General features: G+C 33.8%; 2 protein-coding genes across 2 annotated transcripts; both read right to left on the bottom strand.

Moving 5' to 3' along the window:
• Nucleotides 1-6,663: 6,663 nt before the first annotated feature.
• On the bottom strand, nucleotides 6,664-8,663 carry LOC127126303 (zinc finger BED domain-containing protein RICESLEEPER 2-like). The gene is made up of 3 exons (XM_051055204.1): nucleotides 7,994-8,663; nucleotides 7,067-7,403; nucleotides 6,664-6,958 (listed from the first exon to the last, which is right to left on the bottom strand). Exons 1-3 carry the CDS (start codon nucleotides 8,558-8,560, stop codon nucleotides 6,879-6,881), a joined length of 984 nt encoding a protein of 327 aa, XP_050911161.1. The 5' UTR covers nucleotides 8,561-8,663; the 3' UTR covers nucleotides 6,664-6,878.
• A 2,295-nt stretch (nucleotides 8,664-10,958) lies between these two features.
• On the bottom strand, nucleotides 10,959-11,750 carry LOC127130424 (formate dehydrogenase, chloroplastic/mitochondrial-like). The gene has a single exon (XM_051059434.1). The coding sequence runs from the start codon at nucleotides 11,748-11,750 to the stop codon at nucleotides 10,959-10,961; it is 792 nt and encodes a 263-aa protein (XP_050915391.1).

The following is an 11,750-nucleotide window of genomic DNA, read 5'->3' on the forward strand; positions in this document are numbered from 1 at the left end:
ATCTACAGTTTTCTATGCGGATTTGGGTGAAATGGGTCAAAAATTGGAGCTTCGAATGAGCTCCCAGGTCAGAATGAAGATTCGGGTTTCTGCATCAGCGTGATGGTCGTCACGGGTGAGACGGGTTATCCGTCATGCTTCTGGGTCAGTTGACGGTCGTCCGCATGATGACAAGGAGACCGCCATGGGCTCCTGGCGAGATTTTCCTGCTGGTCGTCATAGGGGTGACAGATTGTAAGGAGAGAGGATGATGGGCTGGGTGACGGTTGTAAAACCCCTATTTTGATTTAATTACTTTAATTGATTTATTTGTGACTTTTACATAATTTGTTTAATTATTATGTGTTTTAATTAAATATGTGGTGTGTTTATATGTGTTGTTTGGGGCGTGAAGGTATTTATGGGGTGTAGAGGAAGAGTTGGAAGTTGATATAAGTAATTTAGAAGTATTTTAATGATTAAAATAATAGTAATTATTTTATTTATTTAATTAAACGAGAAAATAGAGAAATTGGGTCAAAAGTGAAAATAGGAGAAATATGAGGGAATAAGGAGAAAGAAAGGATTAGATGTGGAAGGAAAATAGAAATAATGGAAGCTGGATTATTAGGTTAATATAAGTTGGAGAGCCCTAATTCTAATTAGTATGTAGAACTTTGGAGGAGAGAGAAAGAGACTAAAGACAAGAGGGAGGCTAGAAGTTGAAGGAAGAACACATTCCAACCAGTTCATATTCAAATTGTTTGCTAGAAATTGAGGTAAAGAGGAATAATATATTCGATAATTGGTGTAATGTGTGAGGGGTAGAATAAGGAGACCTTAACCTCCGATAGGGCAATTGGAATTTGATTAATTGTAAATTTCTATGATGTTTTGATTTTATTGGGTGTTTTAAATGATGAATTTCGTGTGCATATGTGTATTATTTTATGTTTTGAGATATTGATGTTTTCCACCATTTTTGAGGGTTTTGAAGGTTTTGGGGTAAATATGATTTTAAGAGATTGATGGATTAAATGTGCTAAATCATGAAAATAATATACTATGGATGAATATATGTCATTTGTGTATTATTTTTGGTTGATTTTGCTAGCTAAGAGTGAATGAATGAGAGTTTGCATTAATCTCCATTGCTGAAAACATGTCTTGACGTTTTGAAGGTCCATGGCGGGCGTCATGACCATGACGCCCATGGTTGTCATGCACTTGTAACTTGTGCAAATTTGTTTTGACGTTTTGAAGTCCATGACGGGCATCATGGCCATGACGCCCATGGTTGTCATGCATCTGTAACTTGCGGAATTGGTTGTTTTGCTTGTATTGGAGTGCGAAATTCAATTTTTTCGACTTTTGTTGGGTGTTTGTCTACTGTTAGCCACTGTTTGATGTTGTTGTGATGTGGGTTAATGATCAAACATATTTGATCGAAGTTATGAAATAATCGATGAATGATGAGAGTGTTTTGAATGTTGTTGAACATGTGGTTATGATGAGTTATGCATATTTTATGATGATTTTGTGATGACTGATTATGCACTTTTGTTGTGGCCATGAAATAACAATTAGGTGCATGATTATTATGTTATTATCAATGCATGATGTTTACGGTTGGTGTGGACCTTAAACATTATAGTTGTTGTTGAATTTCATTGACTTGTGAAAGAGATGAGTTCATAGGTTCGATGCAGGATTTTGTGACTTGTCCTAAGCTCGGTGTTAAGGCTTAGAGATCAGTGTGGGGCTCAGGGTTCGGTGCGGGGCCCAGTTTGAACTAGGAACCTTTTTTGAGTTGGTACCACATGCATATGCATCAAGTTGCATAGTTGAGTTACGTTGCATTGTATGCCTAATCATGATTGTGTATGATGTTGAGTTGGGTGTGAGAATGTGATTGTGTGGTTGTTAAATACGTGTAGTTGTACATGTTCTACCTTGCAGTTTATACCGCTAAATTTACTGATGTGAATTCTCACCCCCTCTATTATTGTTGTAGCTTGTGCTCCTCTTCAGAGTTTAAATAAGCCGGTAACTGAGTAGCTGCTTAGAGCTGGAGGATTGCGTTGGGTTGTTCCTATCTTTTATTTTTTGTTTGCATTCTTAGAATTACGTTACTCTAATCTGTAACACTCGGCGGGGCAAACAATGTTTTTTATTTTCATTTTATGTTAATTAAAGAGTTAGATGTTATGCTCTCGACGTTTTAATGCTTGCATTGATTTGCAGAGATGTTTACCGCATTATTTAGTTTTAATAAAATATTTTTATGAGACTTGTATTATTGTGAAGCATGCTTATTTGATAAATTTCCCTGCGATGATACCCCGAGTGAAGGTGAGCACGTGATGACAGGTGTTGGATGTTTTATTTTAAATTATGAGTGTCATATAACCTGTTGTAATTTGAGATGTGTGACATCCTAATGTGCATATGTGATATATTATTGATTTATTTTTTATTTTACACGCGGGGAAATTAGGGTGTTATAACGGTCGTCACCTGGTCATCATGACCACTAGGGACCGGTTTTGAGTGATGGGTTCGATTTTCGATGTTATTTTCTCTTGTGGTGGATGTCAGCGGTTGTTTGAGGTGTTTTGTCGAGATTAAATTAAAGTGATCGAATATTATGATGAGTTACATAATATTCGAATTATTTGTATAATTATAAGTAGTAAATTATATTTATATGTGAAAATGGTAATATATTATATAAATATAAATATATGTGTGAGTTGTGAATTTGTGATCATAATTATGTGTTGTGAACGTAGTTATGGTTGTTGTGTTAAGGTTAGTAGCTCAGAAGTGGGGGCTGCTGTGTATGTTGTATTGCATTGTTTTTATGGTTGGAAGTGGAACCATAAGCATTGTTGTTATTGTTGTATTACTTTTCATGTCATCCATCATTTTGTGTCGGTGTATTGAAAGAGGTGAGTCGTTGGTTCAGAAGTGGTGATCGATGATCGTCTAGGGTTCAGAAGTGGGGTCCCGGGGTTCAGAAGTGGGGACCCGGTTCGAATGAGTAACCATTGTTGAGTGGACGAGATCAGTAACAAACCTATAATGTCCAAAGTGGTACCACATGCATAGAGCCGAGTTGTGAGTCACATTGCTTACATAAAGGCTATGTGAGCTGATTGTTATGATGTTTGGTAAATTGAATGTGTGCTATTAATTGTGTGATTTTAAGCTACTCTTGCATTCATTTACACCGTTTATATATTTGAGTGTATTCTTGCCCTTTTCTTTCTTGTTTGTTTCATGTTGCTCTGTACATTATTGTATAGATAACCAGGAGGAGTAAGTGTTATTGTGAGTTAGAAGACGGACTTGGATCTTTTCTTCATTTTATTTTATCGTTTATCGCTATATAGTTGGTTTAATACTCTGATATGTAACATTGGGGAACAAAGCGTTTATTTTTTTTTAGTTAATCATTGGATTATATTAATTTCATTAAGTATTTCAGTTTGAGGAGATAATTGAATTTTATCTTAAGTAGTTTGAATGTTGTTGCGAGCTTTGAAATTAATTAGAAAGTATCCTAGAGATTAGTACCACATGCATGGGAGTAGAAGAGATGAACATTGCATACTTAATTTCATCTGTTAATTGATTGTTTGCTATTATTCGATTTCGTAATTGTGATTGATTAACTTCGACGATTATACTACCCTTGCTGTTTTATACACCATTTATATATGAAATATATTCTCACCCCTTTTGTTTCCATGTTGTTCTATATGTATACTATGCAAATACCCAGATAGAGATTGAGGAGCATTAGACGTTACTTCTTTTAGAGGATTACATAGTTGGCCAACTCACTGCTTTATTTCCTGTTTTGTTCCTCATGCTTTATCAATTGTTTAGTTTTCTGTTGTGTTGCTCTGATAGTGTAACACTGGGTTGGAAATACCTAATTTTATTTTTCTGAGTTGTTTCATTGAATACTTTATGTCATGAATGCAGTGGTTTTCTGCTTATGATATATTTGCGAATGTTATAAAGATGTGATACCCTTTTTATATCTTCATATTTTCCGCATGTGTTATAAATTATATTTTGGGGTTTATGATGTTATAATAAACCCTAATTGTTCTAATTGACTTTTTGTTTTGTTTGAAACATGAGTATATTTGAAATTATTATTTAAAAAAATCAAAATTATGCGTCGGTTTAATTAAAAGTCTATAATAATTATTTTTTATTTACTTTTTCAATATAGATTTTTTATTTATAATTTCTTAACACGTGTCTTTAGGCGACATGTTATTATTATCAATTTGTTAAAGTTTAACCGATTTAATTTAAATTGGTTCATAACATTATTCCTACCAAAACATGAAAATAATGCAATCATACAAAATAAAAGTTATTAATCTTGTATTCTCTAGGATTTGAAGTTAAACATGAAAATTTAATGAAACAGTGAGGTTAACATTAACAATATACTCCTTCCATTCCTTTTTAATTGTCACTTGAAAAAAAATTATCTTTTTTTAATTCTCACTTGTAAAATTTAAGATAATATTATCTGCACTTTTGTCAAAATTACCCTTAAATAATTATCACAGAGAAAGAAAAAATAAAACGAATATTATATATTATTAAAGATATTATAGATAAAAAGAAAATTATTATTTAAAAATTAATAATAATAATTAACTTTCTTAATATATATAAAAAATAAAAAATAAAAATATTTAAAAAGAAACGGATGAATATGACTTTAGCAATAAAAATATAAGTTTATAACTAGGAATAACAGATTTTGGCATTTTGAATTTTTCAGTATAGTTGACCTACAACAAAAGTAATTCTTTATGGATATTTTATAGATTCTAGGGGTGGACAAGAAAAACCCACCCGAGAATAACCAACCGAACCGGTTGTAGGATGCTGTTTCGGGTCTGGTTAATTCGGTTTGACGGGTTGGACGGGTGTTGCAAACGGGTTCAGAGGGGTGTGTGTGGTCGGGTTCGGTTTTGATTTTTTGGCCCAACAAAATCTGAGCCCGACCGATTCCATTACATTACTATTACTATCAAGGAGAATTTTGGCACCTTGGCCCAACAAAATCAGATTGCAAAATCAGAACTTGCACCGTCTACTCTACCCTGAACCCTAAAGCTTGCGCCGTCCACCCTGAACTCTGAAGCTTGCGCCGTCCACCCCTCTGAAGCTTGCACCGTCCACCCTGAACCCCAAAGCTTGCGTCGTCCACCCCTCTGAAGCTTGCGTCGTCCACCGCTCTGAACCCTAAAGCTTGCGCCGTCCACCTCTCCGAACCCTAAAGCTCCGTCCACCCCTCTGAACCCTAAAGCTTTAGCGTCGTCACCTTGCTTCATCTCCAAAAGTAAAACAAAATCGCTATCTATGTCTCTCCTCCGCCGTCATCACCGTCCTTTCCTCCTTCATCATCACTGAGCAGAGAATCATTTGTATCCTTATCCCTCTTAATCACGTTCTTTTGTGTTTGTATTTGCTTTCTAAACACTAAGTCTTTCTTTGTTCTTGATTTCAGATTTTGTATTTTCAGGTTTTGTAATTTCAAGAGTTCTTTGAGTTAATGGAAGGTTAGATCATTGTTTCTATTTTTAAGAGCTTTAATCTTTTATATACTGTATTTAATAACTCCATTTGTTTAATTTTTATCGAGATATGGAAGAGGCTGTAGAAATGCAAGGAGCTGGAGAAATGCAAGGAGCTGGAGAAATACAAGGAGCTGGAAATTTGCATAATAACAGTAAGTTTAGTTTATTTTATGTATGTTTTGTATGCCTATGTCGATATATCATGTTGAATATTTTGCATAATAACAGTAACTCCATTTGTTTTGTATGCCTTATTAAAAGTTTAAGGTAATAGGTCCTTTAAGATTAAGACATATGACTACATAAAAATAAGATTAACAAACTTTGAAACTAAGCCTATAAACACTTAACAAGTTGATGATGTTGGTTGTGTGTTGATTATAATCTTCATTAATTTTCAGTAATGGAGAATGTTACTCAAAACCAACCTTCTTCATTAACATCTGGTGTTGGTGCAACTGATGTTGCTGCCAATGAAATTCATGTTGTTGGACTTCCTCCACTTGGAAAGAAGAGAAAACAAAATGCTAATGGTCCTAGGAAATCCTCTCCTGCTTGGGACCATTTTATTAAATTGCCTAATGAAATTGAAGCAGTCTGCGATGAAGATTAGAGTTGTCAATTTAGGGGGCCAATTAATTTAGGTCCCAACCCCCAAAATAAGGGGGCCTAAAAAATTAAAAAATAGTAAGCCCTCAAATACATAGGCCCTAAAGTTAGATGGGCCCAAAATTTAAAAGAGGGCCATAAGGCCCCAAATAAAATTAAAAAACTTAACTTTGAAAAATAAAATAAAATAAAATCAAAAAATAAAAAAACTTTATTTTGAAAACCAAAATAAAATAAATTCAAAATATAAAAAAATAATTTTTAAATAAATCTGCTAAAAATTTCAAAAATAAAAAACAACTTTAATAAAAATTAAAAATAAAATTTTCAACATAAAATTCCAAAAAATAAAAAAGAAAAGAAAACATATTACACAAACCAGTTCAATTATGTGACTTGCTAATATTTATACACTTAAGTAGGATTTTATGTTCTTTTTCAAACACAAACAACAATATTATCCATCTCAATTCACGAAAAATACTATGTAAACATATCACTGAAAGATATATGTCGATACTCCGGACATTCAACATTCGAAATTGAAGTAAATCAATACAAACATGAACCACATATCACATAAACAAAGACACTAATTCAACCAAAAAAAACATGAAAAGATAAATTCAACAACCAGAATAAAGTATATGGCACTAAAATTAGTCTTCCACTTCAATCTTGCAATCCAAATGTATGTTGAGTCATTGTCACCTCAGTATTGCCTTCATCATTAGTGTTGATATCTTCCTCATCTTAAAAACACAATAAATCATACTTAGGTGCAGATGCAACAAAACAATGACATGAGTATATCATAAACATGAACAAATAAAAATAAATAAAATACAAAGTAGTATTACCATTCATATTTTCCGAAAATCCATGCAACCAGCTTCGAGTACAAATCAACATTTGGATGTGTTCAGGAAGAGTAGAACTTCTGTATTTCGTAAGAACACGTCCACCGATACTGAAAGAAGACTCAGATGCTACAGTCGTGATAGGAATGCTAAGCACATCGCGTGCCATTATGGAGAGTATCAGAAACTTTTTCTCATTAAACTTCCAATAAAGAAGTACATCAAAATCTTCAGAGTGTTCTTCATTTAGCTCCAGTAATTCATCGTCAAAGTATATATCTAATTCATTCTTTCCAAGAACAAACCTACTCTCAATCGAGTTCCATGTTTTAAAATCCTGCGATATATATAAATAGTTAGGACATATTTTACTCTCAATATTCACAGAAACAACATAACATAATTTTAAACAATATTTAGATAAATACATTTCATTTCTATCTATGTAAGTTCTTAATGTTGCTATGTTTCTATGTTAGATAAAGACCAATCTAGTTTTTTCTAATCATTTAACAACATTGAATATTTTTTTTACAACTAATTAAATAATATCATTGAAATAATTGAAATATGTTGCTATGTTTCTATGTTAGATAACTCACATTCAACTTTCGATTAAGTTACTAATGATTACAGTAACTCGAAAAAGAACCAAATACACTGTCTGCAATATTATTCAAGCATTTCCTTGTGATCATTATTAGTACTCAACATTCAGAATACACATGTATGCTTTACTAGTAAAGCCACATACAGAGTACAACACAAAATTTCATGCAATAATCCTTACTAACAATTTCATGCAATAATCCTTCTCTTTTTCTAATACTAATAAAATATAAATAATAGACAATCTAAAGTTTTCAAACAAGTATATATATAAAAGAGGAAATGGGGTGAAATAAATATGTTAATATAAAAACTTACGGTTATAATCTTTGATTTTTTAGCTTTATTCCCCTCTCTAGATAGCTTAGCCAATGTGTTGAACTCATTAGATGGTTGAGAAAGAGAAACACTTTGATTGGTAGAATAACTCACATATTCTTCATAAAGCCCTTTGAATTTATCCATTACATTCTTAAGTTTCCCTTCAGAGGTTGAGGCATCAAGTGTAGTATAGCAAAACTTCAAAAATTTATCCTTCAAGCGTGGATCAAGAATAGCTCCAAATGCTAGCACAATACTATAGTTTTTCCAGTATTTGTCAAATTTCATTTTCATATTATTAGACATATCTTTTATCACCTTATCAATACTTTTTTGATGTTTTTCTAAAATGCACTGGACTTTCCACACTTGCATGAAATACAGATTTGCAGTTGGATAAGATGAACCAGAAATCAATTTGGTAATTTCATAAAAAGGTTCTAAAAACTCACAAATCCTTTCCCCTTTTTCCCATTCCTCATCAGATGGACAATATTTATAGCTTCTATCCGCCACCTTATAAAACTCAAAAGCTTTCCTATATTGCAAGGCACTTTCAAGCATCAAATAAGTGCTATTCCATCTAGTAGATACATCAAATCTTAAACCACCGCTAACATTTATCCCTGCATCCTCGACACAATCTCTGAACTAAAGCATCCTTCCATCAGATCCTTTAATATGCTTGACACTCTCTCTAATTTTATGGAGGGCTTCACTAGCAACTTTTAAACCCTCTTGGACAATTAAGTTGAGTACATGGGCCGAACATCTGATATGAAAAAATTCACCATCACACATCAAATTGCCTTGCACTCGAAGATGAGTTTTCAAGTGGTCTTGCATGTTATCATTGGCAGATGCGTTATCCAGCGTAATAGTAAATATTTTCTTATCTATTCCCCATTGCTTTAAGCAATCAAATAAAGTAGCTTCCAGTGCAATACCCGTGTGGGGGGGGGCTTCATTCGAAGAAAGTTAAGAAGACAACTAACTAACTTCCAATTTTCATCAACAAAATGAGCAGTCAAACAGATATAACCCTCACTAGTAGATGCTGTCCAAACATCCGATGTTAGACAAATTTTATTTGGAATCCTACCCATGATTTCCTTAAGCTTGATCTTTTCTTTATCATATATTTTTTCAATATATGACACCATGGTATTCCTAGAGGCCATTTCAACACATGGATTCAAATATTTCACCCAAACTCAAATTTTTTCATACTTGACAAAGCTAAAAGGAAGATCATGTGCAATAATGGCTTCTCCAAGTAATTCACGATGTGTGTTTTGGTTGATTGGGGTTAGGCTTGACGATTCCTCTAGACTAAGAAGGCTCAACTGGAAACTTTTACAAATAAAAACATGACGACTTAGATGTGAAGTTCCATAACTTTGACCAGACTTGGGGTTTTTTCCAATGGCAAAATCAGTACTACAAAAATTGCATGCAGCTCTTTCAACTCCATCTTTTCCTTTGCCGATTTTAGTGAAAATAATCCAAAGTGTTGACAATATTTCCTTATGAGTTTCATCTTGACCTTGTGCATACTCACTCGTATCCATTGACTCCATACTATAACAAAAAGAATGTGTGTTATCGTAACACTGTTATGTCATGGTTATATATTAAGAGTCACATTCCAAAAACTAAAAAAATAAAATAAACATAGAGTTAAAATATATTGCAATGAATTTTAATATCATTCTATTTACTTGTATACTCCATTTGGTAACTAGTAGAAAGATAAAATGCTGAAATCTGAAACAGCGATAGACACTTATTATACCTCATCATTTTTTATATGCTTTTGTGAGCTGGGAATGCTGAAATCTGAAACAGCGATAGACACTTATTATACCTCATCATTTCAAAACCTCAAATAAAACAGCAATATTGCTGCAGCAGTTTGATATGCTTTTGTGAGCTGGGAACTGAAAAACAGAAAAGCAGGACTAACCTCTATATTAAGGAATACCTTTTTGCTGAGCAAAGTCTCAATGGCCTGGAACACAACATAAGCTCATAAGTACATGAGAGTTCCATATAATATTCAGTGCAAATTTAATTATATGTATAGATTTTCATTTCATAACAGAAGAGGCACCGCAGCAAGTATTACATACAACAAAAAGAAAATAAATTAACATTTGATTTAAAGATAATAATTAATGGTTGAATGGAAACTGCATTGTTCTAATTCTTGGGTTCATCGATGCGAGAAGGCAAAAAATGCAGAAGAAATTGAGCTTCTAAATGAGGTATTTATAATTTTGATATCAAATATTTCTTCCATTATAATTGTTTGATTAATTGTATATTCCGTTGTTTAGGAATTGGTTGATTCCATTTTGTGGAATGATGTCTGCAGTCTTTGGTTTGTAGCACCATAACCAAAATTAGGTAATGTATGGAAAACTTGGAAGCATGATGTAATGATCTGGTTTTCGAGAAATCCTTTGTTATCTAGCAGAATTGGCTCGCAGACACATGCTTCTAGTTCTAATGGATTGTGCAAAAAAAGCTCTCAAGCTGGTTTCGAAAGGCCTAAACTTCAAATTCGTCGTCCATGCGCACCTTCGATGCATAAAAGTACTGTGGAGGTGCCCGTGGAAACCGAGTTTCCTAGTCAGTTGATGAATGGATTGAGTGATATTGGAGTCGAGGTTGTAGATTCTGATGTTTTGCCCATCACGGAAGTGGTATCAAGGCCTATGGATGAGGAAGAAAGTTCGATGGATGAGGAAGAAGCTATTGAATCATTTGTAGAACTTGATAATACTAACTGTCGACAGTGCGAAAAGTTTATCAAAGCCAAGGGAAGGCAATGTAGGAGACAAGCAATTGGTAGTGATAAATATTGTTTTGCTCATTTCTCCAGAAAACCTGAAAAACAAGCTAAAACGCCTACTCCAATGTGTGGAGGTATAACTGTGGCTGGTACTAAATGCAAGCATCATTCACTTCCTGGCTTTTCATTCTGCAGAAAGCATTTGAGCAATGTTAAGGTTGCAAATCCCTCTAACCATCTCTCTGTATCTGGTAACTTTGTTGGAGCAATTACATCGCACTTTGGAAGCATTGTATCGAGGTCCTCTTCAAACTTAGCTCCAATTTCTTTCTCCAATTCAGGCTTCATCTTAAGTCTATCATGATATAAAAGGTTACAGTTAAAAGGTTTCAGCCTTTGGAGTAAAAGCTTCCCGATTCGTCCAGCACCCACCATTCCTATCGTCTTTCCTTCAAGATCATAGGCTCTATGTGCAATGCCAGCAACATCCCATTCTCCTGTAATAGACTGATGGTAACCAGGCACAAAATTCCTCACCAGAATGAGAATTCTCATGAGCTCATCCTCAGCAACAAATACTATGTTGCTTCCTGTGACCTCTGCGACGGTTAAACCAGCAGCAGCCGCAACATTGAGATCAATGTGATCAGAACCAATTCCGGCAGTCAAAAGTAGCTCTAAATTCTTAGCTTTCTTAATTCTTTCAGCAGTAACATAGGCAGGGTGAAATGGTGTAGATATCAGAACATGAAGATCAGGAATGGTAGTTTGTGTTTTAAATTTTGTTAAAAATGCTCTACTCAGATCAAACAATTTCATATTCATCAAACTGGTCCAATTACTAGGCACTACGCCATTGATATGATTACCCTCCAATCTGATATCAACTAAAGAACCTAAATTTGCAACAGAATGGCTCAGAGTACCACTAAGATTAAAACACGGCAAATTAATCAT

This window comes from Lathyrus oleraceus, chromosome 3, assembly GCF_024323335.1.
Source record: "Lathyrus oleraceus cultivar Zhongwan6 chromosome 3, CAAS_Psat_ZW6_1.0, whole genome shotgun sequence".
In the NCBI taxonomy this organism is placed as follows: domain Eukaryota; kingdom Viridiplantae; phylum Streptophyta; class Magnoliopsida; order Fabales; family Fabaceae; genus Lathyrus; species Lathyrus oleraceus.

Bases quoted from the DNA above. Each gene is read 5' to 3' on its own strand.
- LOC127126303 (XM_051055204.1), bottom strand. From the start codon at position 8,560: ATGCTTGAAAGTGCCTTGCAATATAGGAAAGCTTTTGAGTTTTATAAG. The intron at 7,404-7,993 runs GTAAGTTTTTAT...TATATATCGCAG, and splicing joins AAAAATCAAAGATTATAACC to GATTTTAAAACATGGAACTC. The intron at 6,959-7,066 runs GTAATACTACTT...TGTGTTTTTAAG, and splicing joins ATTTTCGGAAAATATGAATG to ATGAGGAAGATATCAACACT.
- LOC127130424 (XM_051059434.1), bottom strand. From the start codon at position 11,750: ATGATTAATTTGCCGTGTTTTAATCTTAGTGGTACTCTGAGCCATTCT.